We start from the raw sequence: 17177 nt of genomic DNA, 5'->3' as shown, positions 1-17177 counted from the left end.
TTTAAGATTTAACATAGGGCAGAGAAGACTAGCTCTTATTTCTCCACCAGGTGAGCTAATTAGCATCTTATATTTCAAGGTTGTTACCGGCAAACTATGCCTAGCCATATACTTAGATGTAATGAACGAACGCGAGGCTCCAGAATCAAATAAAATAGATGCAGGGGATGACTTTATAAAGAACATACCAAGTACGATGTCAGGTGCATCCTGATCTTCTTCTGTGGAGACGTGGTTCACATGTCCCTTCACATGGTTTTGTTGGGCTTTGTTGGGTAGTGCAGGTGTCTAATACTGATTGCGGTTCTGAGTTGGAGCAGGTGTCTTCATTGGTGTGTTCAAGTTGAAAGGGACCAGGGTCTAGTTCTACCTCCTCGTAGGACACTAATTTGTACAGTGTCCAATCTCATGATAGTTGAAACATATGCGTCCAGTTGTAACCAGTGGGTTAACGTTCTTGGCTCGGGCTAGTGTGTTGTAGATGTGTTAGAGTGATGTTGTTGATTCATGGGACGAGGTGCTACTGCTTGAAGTCTAAACTGAGCAGACAACTATTGTTGTCCCTGGTGCAGCATGGTGCATGGGTGAGAGTTACTGCCTAAGTGTTGCCCTTGTGAGGCCATTCTTCTCTTGCGATCTTCACCGAGCATATGACGTTTGTCTTTCAATACTAGTGCCTTGTTTACCAAATGCTGAAAATCTGGGTAGTCATGGGTGCTTAACTGAGCATGCATCCTATAGGCCAATCCATCTAAGAAACACTCCTGTTTCTTCTCATCAGTGTCAACATCCTCTAGTGCATACCTTGAGAGTTGAGTAAACTGGTTGACATACTCATTTACTGACATAGACCCTTGCTTCAGGTTGCAGAACTCCTTCTTCATCATAGCGATAGTGCTTGCCGGTACATGATGACGACGAAAAGCTTCCTTGAATTCTGTCCAAGTGACTGACTCATGATCCTCATAGGCATTGCAGAATGCATCCCATCAATCAGTGGCAGGACCGGTGAGTTGATGTGCAGCATACCTAATCTTCTCATGATCATTGCATTGGGTGATCAACAATTTCTTCTTAATTGTCTTAAGCCAGTCATCTGCATCGAGCGGTTCAGTGGTGTGAGAGAACATAGGTGGCTTAGTCCTCATGAACTCCCCCAACTAGGACTGGTTGTAGTAGTGGAGCTATGAGGGTGGCTGATTCTGAGTAGTCTGTTGCATGCCAACCATTGTCTGGGGCCATCCCTTGCAAGATCTAGGTTTGCATAACCATAAGCTGCTCCATGGTCATCGGAGGTGGTGGTGGAGGCAGGGTTTCTGTGCGGTTGTCACTACTTCTGAGGTTGCTCCTGGTGTTGACCATCTGATAGAGTAGAGAATAGATAAGAGAGAAGCACAAGACTCTAGGAAGAAGTCTATGTTGTAGAGACTGATTTTACTTAAACAAAACTCTTATTATATTTATTAATATTATCAAACCATACTTCTAATGGAAGTTTGATGGCCCATCCACCGGCACCGTGGATGAGCTTTGATTGTTCAACATCGATTGTGAAGGGGCGTCGGGTAAGTACAAAGGTCTCCTTTGGTGTCTCTTTGAATTTGATTTTTGTATAACTGCTTTCTTTGTTAGAGTGTTGAAGAGTGGAGGCGGCCACAGAGACCTTGCTTGGGCCATACACATGGCTTGAGCATGATGAACTATCAGTGAAGGTGAAGGCCCCATGGCTAAACCACATCATGAGTGTGTGCGGCCTTCCCTACGGGTCATGCTAGGCACCTCTAGAGCTTTCGCAGTAAAGGAAGACCATAGAGGTTAATATCGACGATGCATATTCCTCCGTTGCTGCCCTGAAGCCGAAGCGCCGTAGTGATAGGCCTTCGCATGCCCCGGCCTGAAGCCCCTAGCTTCCCACGTCTATCACCATATCGTCATTGAGACCCTTCGCTTGATACTTCACTCGCACAAAATGACAGATGGATTCCTTTAGGCCCTCCTACTTTACCAGAAACAAATCCCCGACAGTGACCGGAGCTACATAGTTGCCCTGGAAGTGGGAGAACAATGCTTCTCGAAGTTGTTCCCAAGAGTTAATTTTCTAGAGGAAGGGAAGTATACCACAAGAAAGCTATTCCTTTGATGGCGAGGATGAAGGCCTTAGCCATGGTTGAGTTGCCTCCCCCCGTAGACTCCACCCTGGCTTTGAAGCTCATGATGAACTCCCTCGGGTTCATTTCGCTATTGTACAAGTGCAGTCGCAACATTTTGAACCTCGAAGGCCATGGTTGTGCTTGCAAACCCGGAAGCAGCGAAGAATTTTGGTCTATCACCCACAGGCAGATGGGCTTTTCCGATGCCTATTGAAGGGGCACTTCCGGGTCCCTACTTCCACTAAGTCCCTCTGAAGGTCCTTGCTGAGAGGACATGGACTGATGAAGGAACCTGAGCTCTTCACGTAACCCTTGTATCTGTTTGTTTGCCTCTTCCGCCTACCGCTTGTATTAAGCGTTTTTGTCTTCATGGGCTATGGCTCTGCAGTCCTCTTGAACTTTTGGTTTTGTCGCTTCACCAGCTCCAGCTCTAGCTCTGCCATCTCTTGGTGCTTCAGCTCAGGGGACCTCGGTCGAAGCTTCGGCGCCTTCGGCCCCTGTGGTCTCTCCTTGCTGTTCAGGGGGGGGGGGGGCATCTTCGATATCCTCCGCCTCCTTCGCTTTCCCTTCCTAGTCTTTGGTGTCATTATGGATCACCACATGGTTGTGGGTTCAATCCCCACGGACGACATCAAATGTTGTGATCTCAATCATAATACAGTGAACTAGTAATTAATGGTGTATTGATTGCTCATCTCATGTCACATCAATTGGGTAGGGTTATTTATAATCATAACTCAACCACCTCAATCATCATTACATTAAAGCCCTGTTCTTTAAAATATTGTTAAAATATTCTAGGAGTATTACAACCACTATACTATTACAATGTTACATCAAACAGGATATGATGCAGGGCTACAGTAGTGCATGTCAGACAATCCTTTAACACCAGGGCTGACCACCTTTGGGCTTCCCTTCAGCTTGGTTTCCTTCGGGTCCTTCGCTCCTCCCTGATGACCTTTCGCTTCTCGTTCACATCCTCGGCAGAGGTGTTCCGATTTCTGCTATTCATCCGTCGCCAAGTGGCTCTTCGGGCGCTCCGTGTTAACTTCGGTGGATCCTCCTGACCTTCGGTGTGCCCTCCGAGACCTTCGGTGCCCATACTTATTGTTGGCCTTCCCTTCGACTCTGTCTTTGCAATACAAATTCCAAAACCACTTCTTTATTAGTTGTTTTGATCTAGTTATACTCTTCGAGTATATTGACAATTCCAAAAAAACTGCTCATACTATCATTATAGTATAATGACGAGTGGTTGTATATGGTGCTATCGTCTAGTGATGCCCCTATCGTCTAGTGGTTCAGGACATCTCTCATTCAAGGAGGTAGTGGGGATTCCTTTTAGTTTCGACTTAAGGGATAATTTTTTTCGCTATCTTCTTCCGAGAACCACCTAAGGTTCCGACTTAAAAATGAAATAATTTAATTGGAGTAAGAAGTCTCCCAGATTACTTAATTTTGTTAGGTATAGGTGCTTTTCTTCTAATATTCAAGGCTCTTTATTTTGGTGGCGTATATGATACCTGAGGCCCGGGGGTAGATGTAAGTTAGAGTTGTTCATCCTTATTCTGGGTTTTTCAAGGCTAGCCGAAGCCAATGGAAAGTCAGAGAACCAGTACGGTACCATACCCCCCAACATATCTCATTTGTGCACGTTATGAAGAGCCAATAAGAACAGCTAAATTGCATGCATGTATACATACTTGATTAATCTTTCCCATCTTTCCGTTTCGTTCGAATCTTTGATGCAGTGTCGTATGTCTTTCTTCTTCATTTTTCCCGACAGCGTCTTATATGGAGATTCGGATGGCTTCAGAGTCTTTGACAGCGTCGCCGAGGCCATCTTACACGTCATAGTAGTTTCGTATATGCGCTGGAAGCTCCTGCGCTCACCATGCCAAACTAGGCAGTGTGCATGCACTAAGAATGTGCACCAGGAATTTGCAAAAAAAGTATTGAGTAATTAGAACATCTGCTTATGAGTGAGACCGGCGGCGTGGAGGAGGTGGCCGCACGCCGCTCCGCGGAGGTGGTTGGCACGGAGGAAGGCGCGCGGATGAGGTTGCCGCGCACAGACCAAAGGATGCCAACGCTCGCGGAGGAGGTTGTCTGTAGGTGGGCTGCATGCCGAACCACGGAGGCTGGTGCATGGCACAGAAGTGCTTGGCGCGAAAGAGGATGCCCTGCGCCGAGCAGTGGAGGTTGGCGGCGAAATGGTGGTAGTCGCGGAGGAGATGGATGCGATTCGAACTTCGGAGGCCGGCGTGCTAAAGAGGATGTCGCGCGCCAAGCAGGTGAGGCTGGCAACGCGGTGCAGGTCATCGCGAAGGAGGCTGCCATACACGCCAAGCAAGGGTGGCCGTCCGCGAGAACGCCACGGGAAACAAAAAAACGGATGGGATCAAGTTAGCTGGTAATTGATTAGGATTAAAAAAACGAATGGGGACCAAATTAATTGATAATTGATTGAGGGTTTTCAAATTAAACATGATAGATGTGCAATGTTGTTGGAGCAACATAGGACGTATGATCTACCGGATGGAATGCCGATATCTTTTGGTTCTATCGGACTTTGGTATAGGATCCTATTTAATAGAGCTCTCAGTTTCATTTTAGATCTAGAGTTTATATACTATAATAAAGTAATTTAATCAACTATTTTTAATCTAAAATAAAAATAAGATAACTTACAGTTCTAGCTCAAGAACTTTTAAAGATAGAGATACATAACTATAAGAATTTTTGGAGTTAAAGTTCTACCAAACAGACTCTAAATATAAATGCCATTAAATGTGTAGTTGTTTGATAAATTTTTTAATATTATTATTTTGTATGACAATTTTAAAAATATTGCACAAATTTGAAAAATTACAAAAATAACCCACTGTACGAGATGTTTGTACAAAATCTAATTTTCGCAAGTTGGATTAGTGAAAACTTGAAATTTTGCTAATTGAAATATAGCAAATATTTTACTATGAATGAAAGAGCGAAAATTGAAGTTTCACGGGGCGTTAAGCAAAAACGGGAGATTTCGCGTGACCATTGCGCGAAAATAGTTTTTGAGGGACCGAAGAGCAAAAAACTATTTTCATTGGATCATTGTGCGAAAAGCTATTTTCACTATACCGTTGTCAACATCTCTTTATGGTTAAGGTTCATTCATAATTATGACGAAAAACCTCATATTCTGTGTAATGTTCATGTAACATCTGTATCAGGTTCTATGATAATTATGCATGACAATTATTATTGTTCGAAAAAATTAGATTTTATATCCTCCTAACATTACTTCACTTAAAAAATTACTCACATAATTTTAAATCAAATAAATAAAGAAATATCGAGAAAATTACATCGAACCAAAAATTAAGGAAAAAATGAATCACTTCGGACCTATTTGCACAACAAACAAACAAATTTAACTAATTTTTTGTATTTTTGGTAGTAAGACAAAAATCACCCAAAAAAACATATTTTCGCCTCACCGATCAGTGAATTTAAAATTTTCTGTTTTCATTGTGTGACAATATTTTCCCACAACCAATCTACGAAAATAAAATTTTCTTAGGATGGAACTGTGAAGATTTGAATTTTCGCACTTTCAATAATAGTAAATATTTTCTATTTCAATGAACGAAAATTCATTTTTCGCGGATCCGAAGGACGAAATTTGTTTGCTCTTTCATTGTGTGAAAACTAGATTTCCCTAAATCATATCGCGACAATGGGTTATTTTTGTAATTTTTTGAATTTGTGCAATCTTTTTGAAAGTACCGTATAAAAAAGTAATATTAAAAAATACGTTGTTTGATAGTGTGCAGTGCTATCCGGTTTAAGTACCGATAATAGGATCCATCGGTTCTAATAATAGTTTTTCATTTTGTTTCTGGTTTGTACCAGACCTTTTATTCTCCTGATGGAAAATTATGCAGCTCTTTTACGTATTCTCTGAAAAGAAAAAGGCCCGCTAAACATGTACATGACGCTAGTCAAACTCATATACACCAAAAACATAAATATAAATGCCATTAAATGTGTAGTTGTTTGATAAATTTTTTAATATTATTATTTTGTATGACAATTTTAGAAATATTGCACAAATTTGAAAAATTACAAAAATAACCCACTGTACGAGATGTTTGTACAAAATCTAATTTTCGCAAGTTGGATTAGTGAAAACTTGAAATTTTGCTAATTGAAATATAGCAAATATTTTACTATGAATGAAAGAGCGAAAATTGAAGTTTCACGGGGCGTTAAGCGAAAACGGGAGATTTCGCGTGACCATTGAGCGAAAATAGTTTTTGAGGGACCGAAGAGCAAAAAACTATTTTCATTGGATCATTGTGCGAAAAGCTATTTTCACTAGACCGTTGTCAACATCTCTTTATGGTTAAGGTTCATTCATACTTATGACGAAAAACCTCATATTCTGTGTAATGTTCATGTAACATCTGTATCAGATTCTATGATAATTATGCTTGACAATTATTATTGTTCGAAAAAATTAGATTTTATATCCTCCTAACATTACTTCACTTAAAAAATTACTCACATAATTTTAAATCAAATAAATAAAGAAATATCGAGAAAATTACATCGAACCAAAAATTAAGGAAAAAATGAATCACTTCGGACCTATTTGCACAACAAACAAACAAATTTAACTAATTTTTTGTATTTTTGGTAGTAAGACAAAAATCACCCAAAAAAACATATTTTCGCCTCACCGATCAGTGAATTTAAAATTTTCTGTTTTCATTGTGTGACAATATTTTCCCACAACCAATCTACGAAAATAAAATTTTCTTAGGATGGAACTGTGAAGATTTGAATTTTCGCACTTTCAATAATAGTAAATATTTTCTATATTTCAATGAACGAAAATTCATTTTTCGCGGATCTGAAGGACGAAATTTGTTTGCTCTTTCATTGTGTGAAAACTAGATTTCCCTAAATCATATCGCGACAATGGGTTATTTTTGTAATTTTTTGAATTTGTGCAATCTTTTTGAAAGTACCGTATAAAAAAGTAATATTAAAAAATACGTTGTTTGATAGTGTGCAGTGCTATCCGGTTTAAGTACCGATAATAGGATCCATCGGTTCTAATAATAGTTTTTCATTTTGTTTCTGGTTTGTACCAGACCTTTTATTCTCCTGATGGAAAATTATGCAGCTCTTTTACGTATTCTCTGAAAAGAAAAAGGCCCGCTAAACATGTACATGACGCTAGTCAAACTCATATACACCAAAAACATAAATATAAATGCCATTAAATGTGTAGTTGTTTGATAAATTTTTTAATATTATTATTTTGTATGACAATTTTAGAAATATTGCACAAATTTGAAAAATTACAAAAATAACCCACTGTACGAGATGTTTGTACAAAATCTAATTTTCGCAAGTTGGATTAGTGAAAACTTGAAATTTTGCTAATTGAAATATAGCAAATATTTACTATGAATGAAAGAGCGAAAATTGAAGTTTCACGGGGCCGTTCAGCGAAAACGGGAGATTTCGTGTGACCATTGAGCGAAAATAGTTTTTGAGGGACCGAAGAGCAAAAAACTATTTTCGTTGGATCATTGTGCGAAAAGCTATTTTCACTAGATCGTTGTCAACATCTCTTTATGGTTAAGGTAAATTCATACTACGATGAAAAACCTCATATTCTGTGTAATGTTTATGTAACATCTGTATCAGGTTCTATGATAATTATGGTTGACAATTATTATTGTTCAAAAAAATTAGATTTTATATCCTCCTAACATTACTTCACTTAAAAAATTACTCACATAATTTTAAATCAAATAAATAAAGAAATATCGAGAAAATTACATGGAACCAAAAATTAAGGAAAAAATGAATCACTTTAGACCTATTTGCACAACAAACATTTTTCACCAAACCATGCATAAAAAAATTTAACTAATTTTTTGTATTTTTGGTAGTAAGACAAAAATCACCCAAAAAAACATATTTTCGCCTCACCGATCAGTGAATTTAAAATTTTCTGTTTTCATTGTGTGACAATATTTTCCCACAACCAATCTACGAAAATAAAATTTTCTTAGGATGGAACTGTGAAGATTTGAATTTTCGCACTTTCAATAATAGTAAATATTTTCTATATTTCAATGAACGAAAATTCATTTTTCGCGGATCTGAAGGACGAAATTTGTTTGCTCTTTCATTGTGTGAAAACTAGATTTCCCTAAATCATATCGCGACAATGGGTTATTTTTGTAATTTTTTGAATTTGTGCAATCTTTTTGAAAGTACCGTATAAAAAAGTAATATTAAAAAATACGTTGTTTGATAGTGTGCAGTGCTATCCGGTTTAAGTACCGATAATAGGATCCATCGGTTCTAATAATAGTTTTTCATTTTGTTTCTGGTTTGTACCAGACCTTTTATTCTCCTGATGGAAAATTATGCAGCTCTTTTACGTATTCTCTGAAAAGAAAAAGGCCCGCTAAACATGTACATGACGCTAGTCAAACTCATATACACCAAAAACAATGCAGCAGGGGACATGCCATGAATTCAAGAAACATGTCGATGTCATCATTGCTGTTCCATCTGATGATCATGAACCGGGAGCTCTTTTATCATGAGAACACGCCGTCTCCTCCCCACCCAGGTGACCCAGTCAGGATCCCTTGACACCACCCTGTACCCTGCCTTGGCGTAGAGACCTCGAGCGCTGTCGTCGTCCTCATATGCCCTCAGAGCCATGAATCTGTGCCTCCACTGGAGAGCCAGCGCCTCACAGGCTTTCAGCAGCGCGGTCCCTACCTTTCTCCTCCTGGAAGTAAACCGAATACGGCACATATAGTATTAATGGATTTCCTGAATGTCTTGGCAATCTTGGGAATGTAGAACTGTAGAAGTCAGAAAACACTGCATTTTAGTTGCCATGTTGGCTACCTGAATGATGGCAGCACTGCAATTCCAGACACGTAGAGGTACTCATCGGCACCCTTGAGGTGCTTAAGGATGTCGTCCTCATCCTGCACCGTGCAATCCACGACCCCAACAATATTCTCGAATGGTGCCATCGACATCCTGCTGGCTGCCTTGGCAGCTTCAGCCACCAAACAAGCATACCTATGAAAAACCATGGTTCACTTATCAGAAAAAAAACGCTGGACAGTGAAATGAGCTTCAGGCATTTATCATCTCGACTAGTCCTAACACCTGGATGGAATACACTCTCTGCAGGTATAGTGATGACACTTGTGAATTGTGATAGCACCAGTAGGATCTTGATAGACCAGTGACTACAATATAGCATGCCTCAAGATTTTGTACCTCAGGACCCTCTGTTTTGGACACTGAACTAAACAAGGGAGTGGTGAATTGTACAACTCCCAGGTCAATTCGACAGTCCCAGTTGCAACTGACTAGTATTAGTACTTGGAAAATCATGCAGCACGCTGTAAAATTACTGTAGTTTAATCCATGGGATCATAGAAACACCACTAAATTGAGCTTCACGCGCTAATCATCCGGTAAGCCTACACAAAGGTTTGAACACGGCCATTTAAGACACATGATTGAAAAAAGGAAGAACTGAACGAATGCCACTCAATGTAAAACATATGATTGGAAAAACAGGCGAAAACACATGGGAGAATATTTCGATCTGTGGTTAGAAGAATGCAAGAACTTGAACAGAGTTGTTTCAGTCCATTTGACCAACAACCACATTGTGTTACAGTGATTGTGTGCCATAGTCTAGTCTGTAGAATGTATGGAATCACCATAACCATTACACATGAATGAAAAGCTTTCTGGTGCATCAATCACCTGTTGAGCGGCGAGTTCCTCACTCTGTAGATGAGCGCCGACAGCACCTCTGCCTAATCTTGACCCAATACAAGCAACAAGTAACAACAACGCCACCATCAGAAGGAAAATTACTACTGCATAAACATCACAGATAAAATGCCAGTAGAGACTAGAGAGGCAGTCATACTTTAAAGAAATTGAAGAAGAAGTCGTTGAAGAGCGCGACGGGGACGTGGAAGGCCTCCGCCTGGACCAGCGCCACCCGCCGCATCTCCTCGCCGACCCGCCCCATCCGCCGCACCCCCCACCCGGACTCCCTCACCAGGTACTCCTCGTCGTTCTCCTGCTCCTCCCCGCCGCCCGTCACGCCGACCTCCTTCTCAGTGGGTAGGCAGGGTACCCCCTTTCGTCCCCCGCTTGTCCGCCTCGCAAGAAGCCTCTTCCTGGCCCTGTCATGGATGCCGGTCTTGACGCCGCGGGAGGAGGGAGGAAGAGGAGCAGGTGGGGCTGCTCTAGCAGCGAGTGCTGCGGCGGTGACGCTGCGGCAGGTGGAGGAGGGCGAGAGGGATTGGGGGAGGAGCGGGGACGCTCTGAGGACGGCCATGGATGCGGCTGGTGTTGGGCGTGTTGGGCTTGGATTTGGAATTGGAGCTGCGTGACTCTCGTTGCCTCACCCACGACACGACAGGAGGCCGCTTGGATCGACCAACAAGCATGGATCGCCGTTCAATTCAGAAACACAAGCTTCATATGGCCTGATATGAAATGGGAAAACTACGGAAATGGCTAGACAAAGGTGCTAGATATTTCAATGGAAAGATACAGTAATTTCAGATGTATGTACAATATAAGATTTCCGAAGTTTCTCGTCACCTATTTGCCAGTGATCGATGGGTATCTTTTCATTTTTCTCATTTGGCTAGCAATATTTCTATGCGAATTTTGCTCATGGCACTATTAAATTCTTAATACGTCGTGTTTTTTTCCTTAAATGATATTGTTTTTTCTCTTTGCTGCTGGACACGGTGAGTGTGCAGATATTTGTGTGAAGATACCGTACAGAATACCATAATCATTATGTGTGAGATGCGGATAGATACCTTGCCTGGTAGGGCGGTTACGTATAATCTTAAAGAAAAACGTGTTTGATTGCCTATATGTACTGTTTTACTCTGGCTCGGCGGATACAAATATATATCCGCAGTCTGATCCGGGATGAAAGCTCAAATCGAGCTTTCCTTCAGCGGATGCAGGCTCCAGTATTCGCTCATGCAGGTGAGTCCATTTATTAGTATTACAAAATCATCTTTATACGAGCAACTAATCACAGTATTAACTTTTGAATCCGCTCATACGACCTCAGATTCGATTAATCAAACAAAAACTCAGTTCAGCTTATCTAGACAGATACAACTAACCAAACATTTTTCTTTTTATCAAATATGACTTCACTTAACCTGCTTCCCCTCAGGTTATATATATAGTCTATGTAGGTAAAATGCATACGGATAACCAATCACACCTCTTGTGAATGGACATAAGTTGCCTTGGCTTCCCTTTGAAATATAAAGAACTGTATGTGATGATCTCATCGAATTAAGGAATGATATTCCCCTTAAATGCCTTTCCTTAATGCACAATGTTTTGTTTCATGCAATTGGTTCATGATTGTTGGTTGTATGTTTTGCTAACAAGTTCCAAGAAAAATCTTGAGTTTTGGTTAAACCCAATATGGTGTTTCAGTGTCCTTTCTTTACTCGGCATGGCAACTTAATATATACCAATCTCATTGGATGAGCCGGTAATAAGATGAAGAAAATGATAAAATTAGTGATGACACTAGTTATCTCTCTCATCCTAATCCTATACTAGTAATCACATATGCGTGCCACATACATATAAAGCTAAAGTGTGTCTGTCGTACCGCCACCGATGAGGCACGTTGCTACTTGTGCAAGCTCATGCAAGTCAGCATCCGTGCGTGTCTCGTCTACTCGTACTCCCTCCAGTCCATCACGCGGGCGCTGAGGTCGCTTAGCTTGTTCTCCAGCTTAACCAAAACACCCAAGGTAAGCATGGAGCAAATAAACTTCAAGCTCTACATGTTGGTTGATCTTCATGAAGATACAAAATCACTTTAGAAACATGCATAATCTCTTAATAAGGTGTTCATTAGAACCTTAAGATCCTCACAAGAACAACTCGTCATTACAATATATTTTTTTAATCTCATCCTTGCCGAATAAGGATGCATATTCTCTGAATAAGGTGTTTGTCAGAACCTTTGGATCCTCACAAAAAATAAACCTGAATCTTGAAGCAGCTACAATTCTTCCCAAAGCAACCTAATAGCAAAAGAATTTTAAAGTTGCTCAGAACAATAAATATGATTTGTAGATAGTCATCTAAAAACCTAACTACACACTAACAATGAATTAAATTGTAATTGCTAACTCACAAAGCCCCTTGTGTATGCGCAATATGCCACCATGAATAACATCATATTTGTCATCTACGAAGTTGAACATACGCAAAGCAGCTATCCTGATTGCTAGTCCAATCCTTATCCTCATCCCTTCTTCCCGCGCTTTTCTGCCACCGCAATTGCACGTTCCGCATCAAACAGAAGTATAAAACAATAGAGAAATTAAGAAAAATGTTTTCCATAAATAACAAAAACTAATTCTCTAGAATCATATTAGCAAAGCCATAAAAAAGTATATTTTACAATAACAAATTAAGCAATGCTTTTCCATTATTGATACAATATGTGGCCTAACTCCATAACATGTAAATCTGTTAAAGGGATCAGTGACGTTTTAAGAGGAAGGTGAATTAGGACACTTAGAACTATTTCTGTTCAAAAACAACACAAGATAAACCTATATCAAATTCTATCTAGATTTGTTCTAGATTTATCTAGTGTGTCTACTCTATCGATCAAAAAGCTTGCAACTTATCTAAGAATGTAAATTGCAAGAATGTAAATGTGAAAACGTAAATAAGGTAGAGAGAGTAAACTTGGTACAAGGAATTTTTTCCGTGATATTGATAGCATGAATGCGACCCCTAGTCCATGTTGCAGCTACACAAAAGATATGCTCCCGATCGACACCCGGTCACGGCTCTTGAGCCACCAAGTCACAAAGATAAGGCCTCCACCTGGATGAGCCACTAAGCCACCAAGGCAAGGTCTCACCACTAGCATCTCTTCTGATTCCTTGCTGTCATGATCACTTTGGAGCTTGAGCCACCAAGGTAAGAGTCTTCATGTCCCCGCACAATCGCCTTGCCGTCGCTCCACACCAAGTCAGAGGGTCAACAAGCTTGCTAGTGAGTAACCAAGACCCCAAGGTACCGGCGTACCACTTAGTACAAGGTTGAATCACTCCCTGATCCATTCTCTAAGTAGCAATCACCTAGCAACACTCTCCCTAGGCCTATAAGCACTAATCACTCTCTAATGGTATGCTTCATCATCTTGAATGATCACTTTGAGCACTTTGGTGGCTTGGATGTCTTCTCAGGTGATATGAACTTCCCTAGATTCCAACACCTTCAAATGGCCGAGTGGATGGGTATTTATAGCCTCAAACTCGTACACTAGCCGTTAACCCAATGGGTTTGAAAAGTTGTTAACACCGGATGATCCGATAAGAATAATAGTACTAACACCAGATCATCCGGTGAGTACACTCTCACAAACTAGCTGTTGGAACCCCACTCAAGCCTCTATGAACACCGGACACACCAGTGTATACTTCATCTCTATTACCGGACTATCCGGTGAGTTATCCTAAGTCATCCGAGCCTTTCTTCATTCTCTGTGTAAATTGCTCCGATGTATGCAACCGGTGCTCATCACTTCATCACCGGACTATCCGGTGAGTTGTCTTTAGCCAACCAAGCCAATGCAGCTCTCTCTAGCAATAATGCTCTGGTGTTACACTGCCTTCATCATTGGACCATCCATTGGGTTGAACTTCGTTTTGCTTTTTTTTTTCACTGTTCATTATCCGATGTATTATCTGGTGTTCATTCCATTCACACTGGACCATCTGATGGGTTGAACCTTTGATCTTTAGTGGCTGCATCCTTCTCTGGTAATAATGCTCCGGTTTATTCATCCTTTTCAACACCGGACTATCAGGTGGGTTGAGCCTTCTCTTTGTTTCTCTAGAAATACTCAGGTGCAACTCCCACTGATCACCAGACTATACGGTGAGGCATATTCTTCAGCACAATACCTTCTCTGGAAGAATTGCTCTGGTGAGGTCTTCAGGCCTCTCTCCTATTTGACAAATATACTCCGATGAGTTCAACACCCAGAGCACTAGATCATCCGGTGAGGCAAATCTTCTTAGGACTTTTCCAATTCAGTCTAAGTTTGTCCTAACTGTGGTGGCTTCTTCATGTATTGCATCCATGAGACCTCCTAACATATATTTTTGACAAACATGTTAGTCTTATTGACTATGTTGTCATTAATCACCAAAATCACAATCATGACCTAATAGGACTATTTTCACTACACCTGTCCTGACCACAGACTTTGCTCTAAGCAAAACCAGACTAACTTCGCCCGTGGAAATTCTCTTCTGTTGGAAATGGAGTTTGAACCATTATCAAAGATGATGATATTGCAATTTTTGTTTAAATTGACTAACAAGCAATGACCACAACTTCACTCGAAAACCACCACCTCAGTCTTTGTTTTCCTTCCCCAATTAATCTAAAATCGAGTGAATATATGTCAAACATCACAAAAAAATATGGAATCATTTCGTATTGGGGACCAACTGAAATAAGAAGGAAAAAACATATCAATTAAACATATACCTTGTTGGATGCAATTGTTTCTTGGCCCAAGCTTAGCCCTCTCTCCACCACAGAAGACACCCCTCGAGTAACATGAATGAAAGAACGATTCTTCAATTGAGTATTTTGGTCGAATAGCTGGTGTGCATCCATGAAAGGTGTATGTGTACCTGGATGCATGTGTTTCTCCAACACCCACAGTGATAGGACGCGCCAACTAATGAGAACATCACTCCTTCAAATACATATAACACAAATAAACCATTACAAGAGCACTTAAACAACAAAGTGAACTTGTTTCTCACTGTTCATACTTTCTTGGTAAGGATGGGATACTACTAAATTCTTGTGATGTTTTTTTGCTTAGGAATGTGAGAGAAGCACCATAACCTCACCTGGACGTCACCCCTCGAAGGTAAGTCAAATGTGACTCCAAATTTGGTTCGGAGTCTGTGGATAGCATGTCAATAAATTGGGTACGACTTTCGCATATGGAGTCCAATTAAGGTGCTCTTGTTGCTTACGATGAGCTATTTCCAACGGATCTGATCCCACCCTTAGATTCATTGGAAAGCAATCAGGGTCGATGAAATAAAGTATTGTGTCACCGTTTTGGATCATGTCAGACCTTGTAAGCATGTTGGGGTCTAAGTCCAGGTTGTGTGCATCCGTTCCCATGGCCTTACAACCCTAGGTCGACCTCCTCATGCCTCTCTTATATATATTCTGTAGCCGTCATAGTTTAGATTCGAGTTTTGCTTAGATTATTCTATTTTAGACAATTTCACCGAATATCGGTTTGTGGAACCCCAATTCATGTTCTTCATTGGTAATTAGTAATACTCAGATTGCATCTACCGTGTTCTTGCTTATGTTCTCGATTCACATGCAGGGAAAACCTTCTTGGTGAGGTCAACAACATTCAGCACGTTCGATAACCATGGAGTAGTAGTGTAATGGTTGCGAGGGTTCTTGATTATTCTAGTCGGAGACTTTGTATCATCAACATTGAAACTCCACCAATCGACGTGTCTCAAACCTTTCGAATGATTGTGCCATACTTCCATCACCAACTATTGAGGAGTGAAAATGTTCGATGATTGACCGTTGAGGCAAGCGTGAAGGGCAACGCCGATCACCCCGCATTAGCCAGTCAAGTTTATGTGCTCCACGTCATGCGTTGTCAACCTAAATGGCTTGGCTCCTTCTTCCGCCATTGCTTGCGTAGGGCTACACCACGGGCCCTTGCCCGCTCAGCATGGATACGCAGCCTGTGGAGGCAAAGGATGGGGAGGATCCAGACCATGAGGAGGAGGTGGAGCACGCGGTGGTCGGCAGCGTCTTGATCGGTTGAGGCAAGCGAGCGGTGTTGGGGTCAGATGATGCAAGTGACCAACACAGATTGTGGTAGGGGATCATGGCCTCTGATGCAGAAATACGTATTAGCTTGCAACCAGCAACCCATTTTCGCTCTTAGGCCAGCCAGCAGGAAGCGGTGGGCGATAGAGGAGCTGGAGGCGGCAGCCGACAGGTGAGAGGGTGGCTGAGCAAAAGATGGAAAGGAGGAGGTATGTGGGAGGCAGATGAGTGCCAAGGCAGAAGGAGCATGATGAGGGGAAGGATGGGAATCAACGGGATTTGTGGAGGGTGCCAAAAGTGTCGATCGGGGACTTGGGGAGAGGAAGTGGGATGGGGAAGGGGCAAGTATGGGGAGAATGTGGTCGTGAATGGATGGACATTGGATTGGAGGAGGTTGCGTGCGTGGAAGGGACGAGAAGAGAAGGAAAGAAGCGGGAATGGAAGGAAAGGATCGTTGATCGCAGCTGCAGCACGGGGATGGTGGATGTTAGTGTAATCTAGTCTGTTAGTCAGTGTTTGTTTCGGTTGGTTAGTTAGCGAGTCGTCTTCTCCGTGTGGATAGGCAGGCACCTCAGTTTTTTTAGAGGCTCGCCGAGCTTTGCGCATGGCCGCGCTGCGTCGTGAGGCCATGCGCGTCATGCGCGCGTCGCGCGCTTCGTGTGTGCGGGCCCCTTGCTGTTATGGCGAAATGGCCGGGCACACGATGATGTACTGCAAGAATAAAAGGGGAAGAGAAAACAGAAAATGCTGCTGGTTCTTTGGCAGCGCCAAATTCCTTGTGTTCATCGTTCTGAACATTTGAGTTCCAGCCAACAGTGGATGGGACAGATGCAAACAATTGAGAGGGGAGGAGACATGAGACATGTGACCAACTTTAATTGTGAACCGTTTGATTGTGTAAAATGTAGATGGATATTGTTCGAATCTGACACAACTCATTCATTGTACAGGGGTATAATATAATATAAAATGCCCTAAAAGTCATAAATTTATGACAATCATTATTGAATTTTTTAAAAAAAATTCTCAAAAAGAACGATAATA

At 41.4% G+C, this 17177-nt stretch overlaps 1 protein-coding gene across 1 annotated transcript; it reads right to left on the bottom strand.

The window, feature by feature from the left end:
• Window positions 1-8682: 8682 nt before the first annotated feature.
• On the bottom strand, window positions 8683-10641 carry LOC133891657 (GCN5-related N-acetyltransferase 10, chloroplastic). Its single transcript, XM_062332392.1, has 4 exons — window positions 10144-10641; window positions 9975-10027; window positions 9093-9272; window positions 8683-8970 (listed from the first exon to the last, which is right to left on the bottom strand). The coding sequence occupies exons 1-4, from the start codon at window positions 10558-10560 to the stop codon at window positions 8730-8732; spliced, it is 891 nt and encodes a 296-aa protein (XP_062188376.1). The 5' UTR covers window positions 10561-10641; the 3' UTR covers window positions 8683-8729.
• Between the last annotated feature and the right edge of the window lie 6536 nt (window positions 10642-17177).

The sequence above is a fragment of the Phragmites australis genome, chromosome 14 (genome assembly GCF_958298935.1).
Source record: "Phragmites australis chromosome 14, lpPhrAust1.1, whole genome shotgun sequence".
Taxonomy (NCBI): domain Eukaryota; kingdom Viridiplantae; phylum Streptophyta; class Magnoliopsida; order Poales; family Poaceae; genus Phragmites; species Phragmites australis.
This window is presented reverse-complemented; position numbering and strand designations above follow the sequence as displayed.

What these genes read in the sequence shown, in the direction of transcription:
- LOC133891657 (XM_062332392.1), bottom strand. Translation starts at nt 10,560, where the DNA reads ATGGCCGTCCTCAGAGCGTCCCCGCTCCTCCCCCAATCCCTCTCGCCC. An exon ending in TCTTCTTCAATTTCTTTAAA is followed by an intron (nt 10,028 to 10,143) that starts GTATGACTGCCT and finishes GGTCAAGATTAG; the next exon opens with GCAGAGGTGCTGTCGGCGCT. An exon ending in GCAGTGCTGCCATCATTCAG is followed by an intron (nt 8,971 to 9,092) that starts GTAGCCAACATG and finishes GTTTACTTCCAG; the next exon opens with GAGGAGAAAGGTAGGGACCG.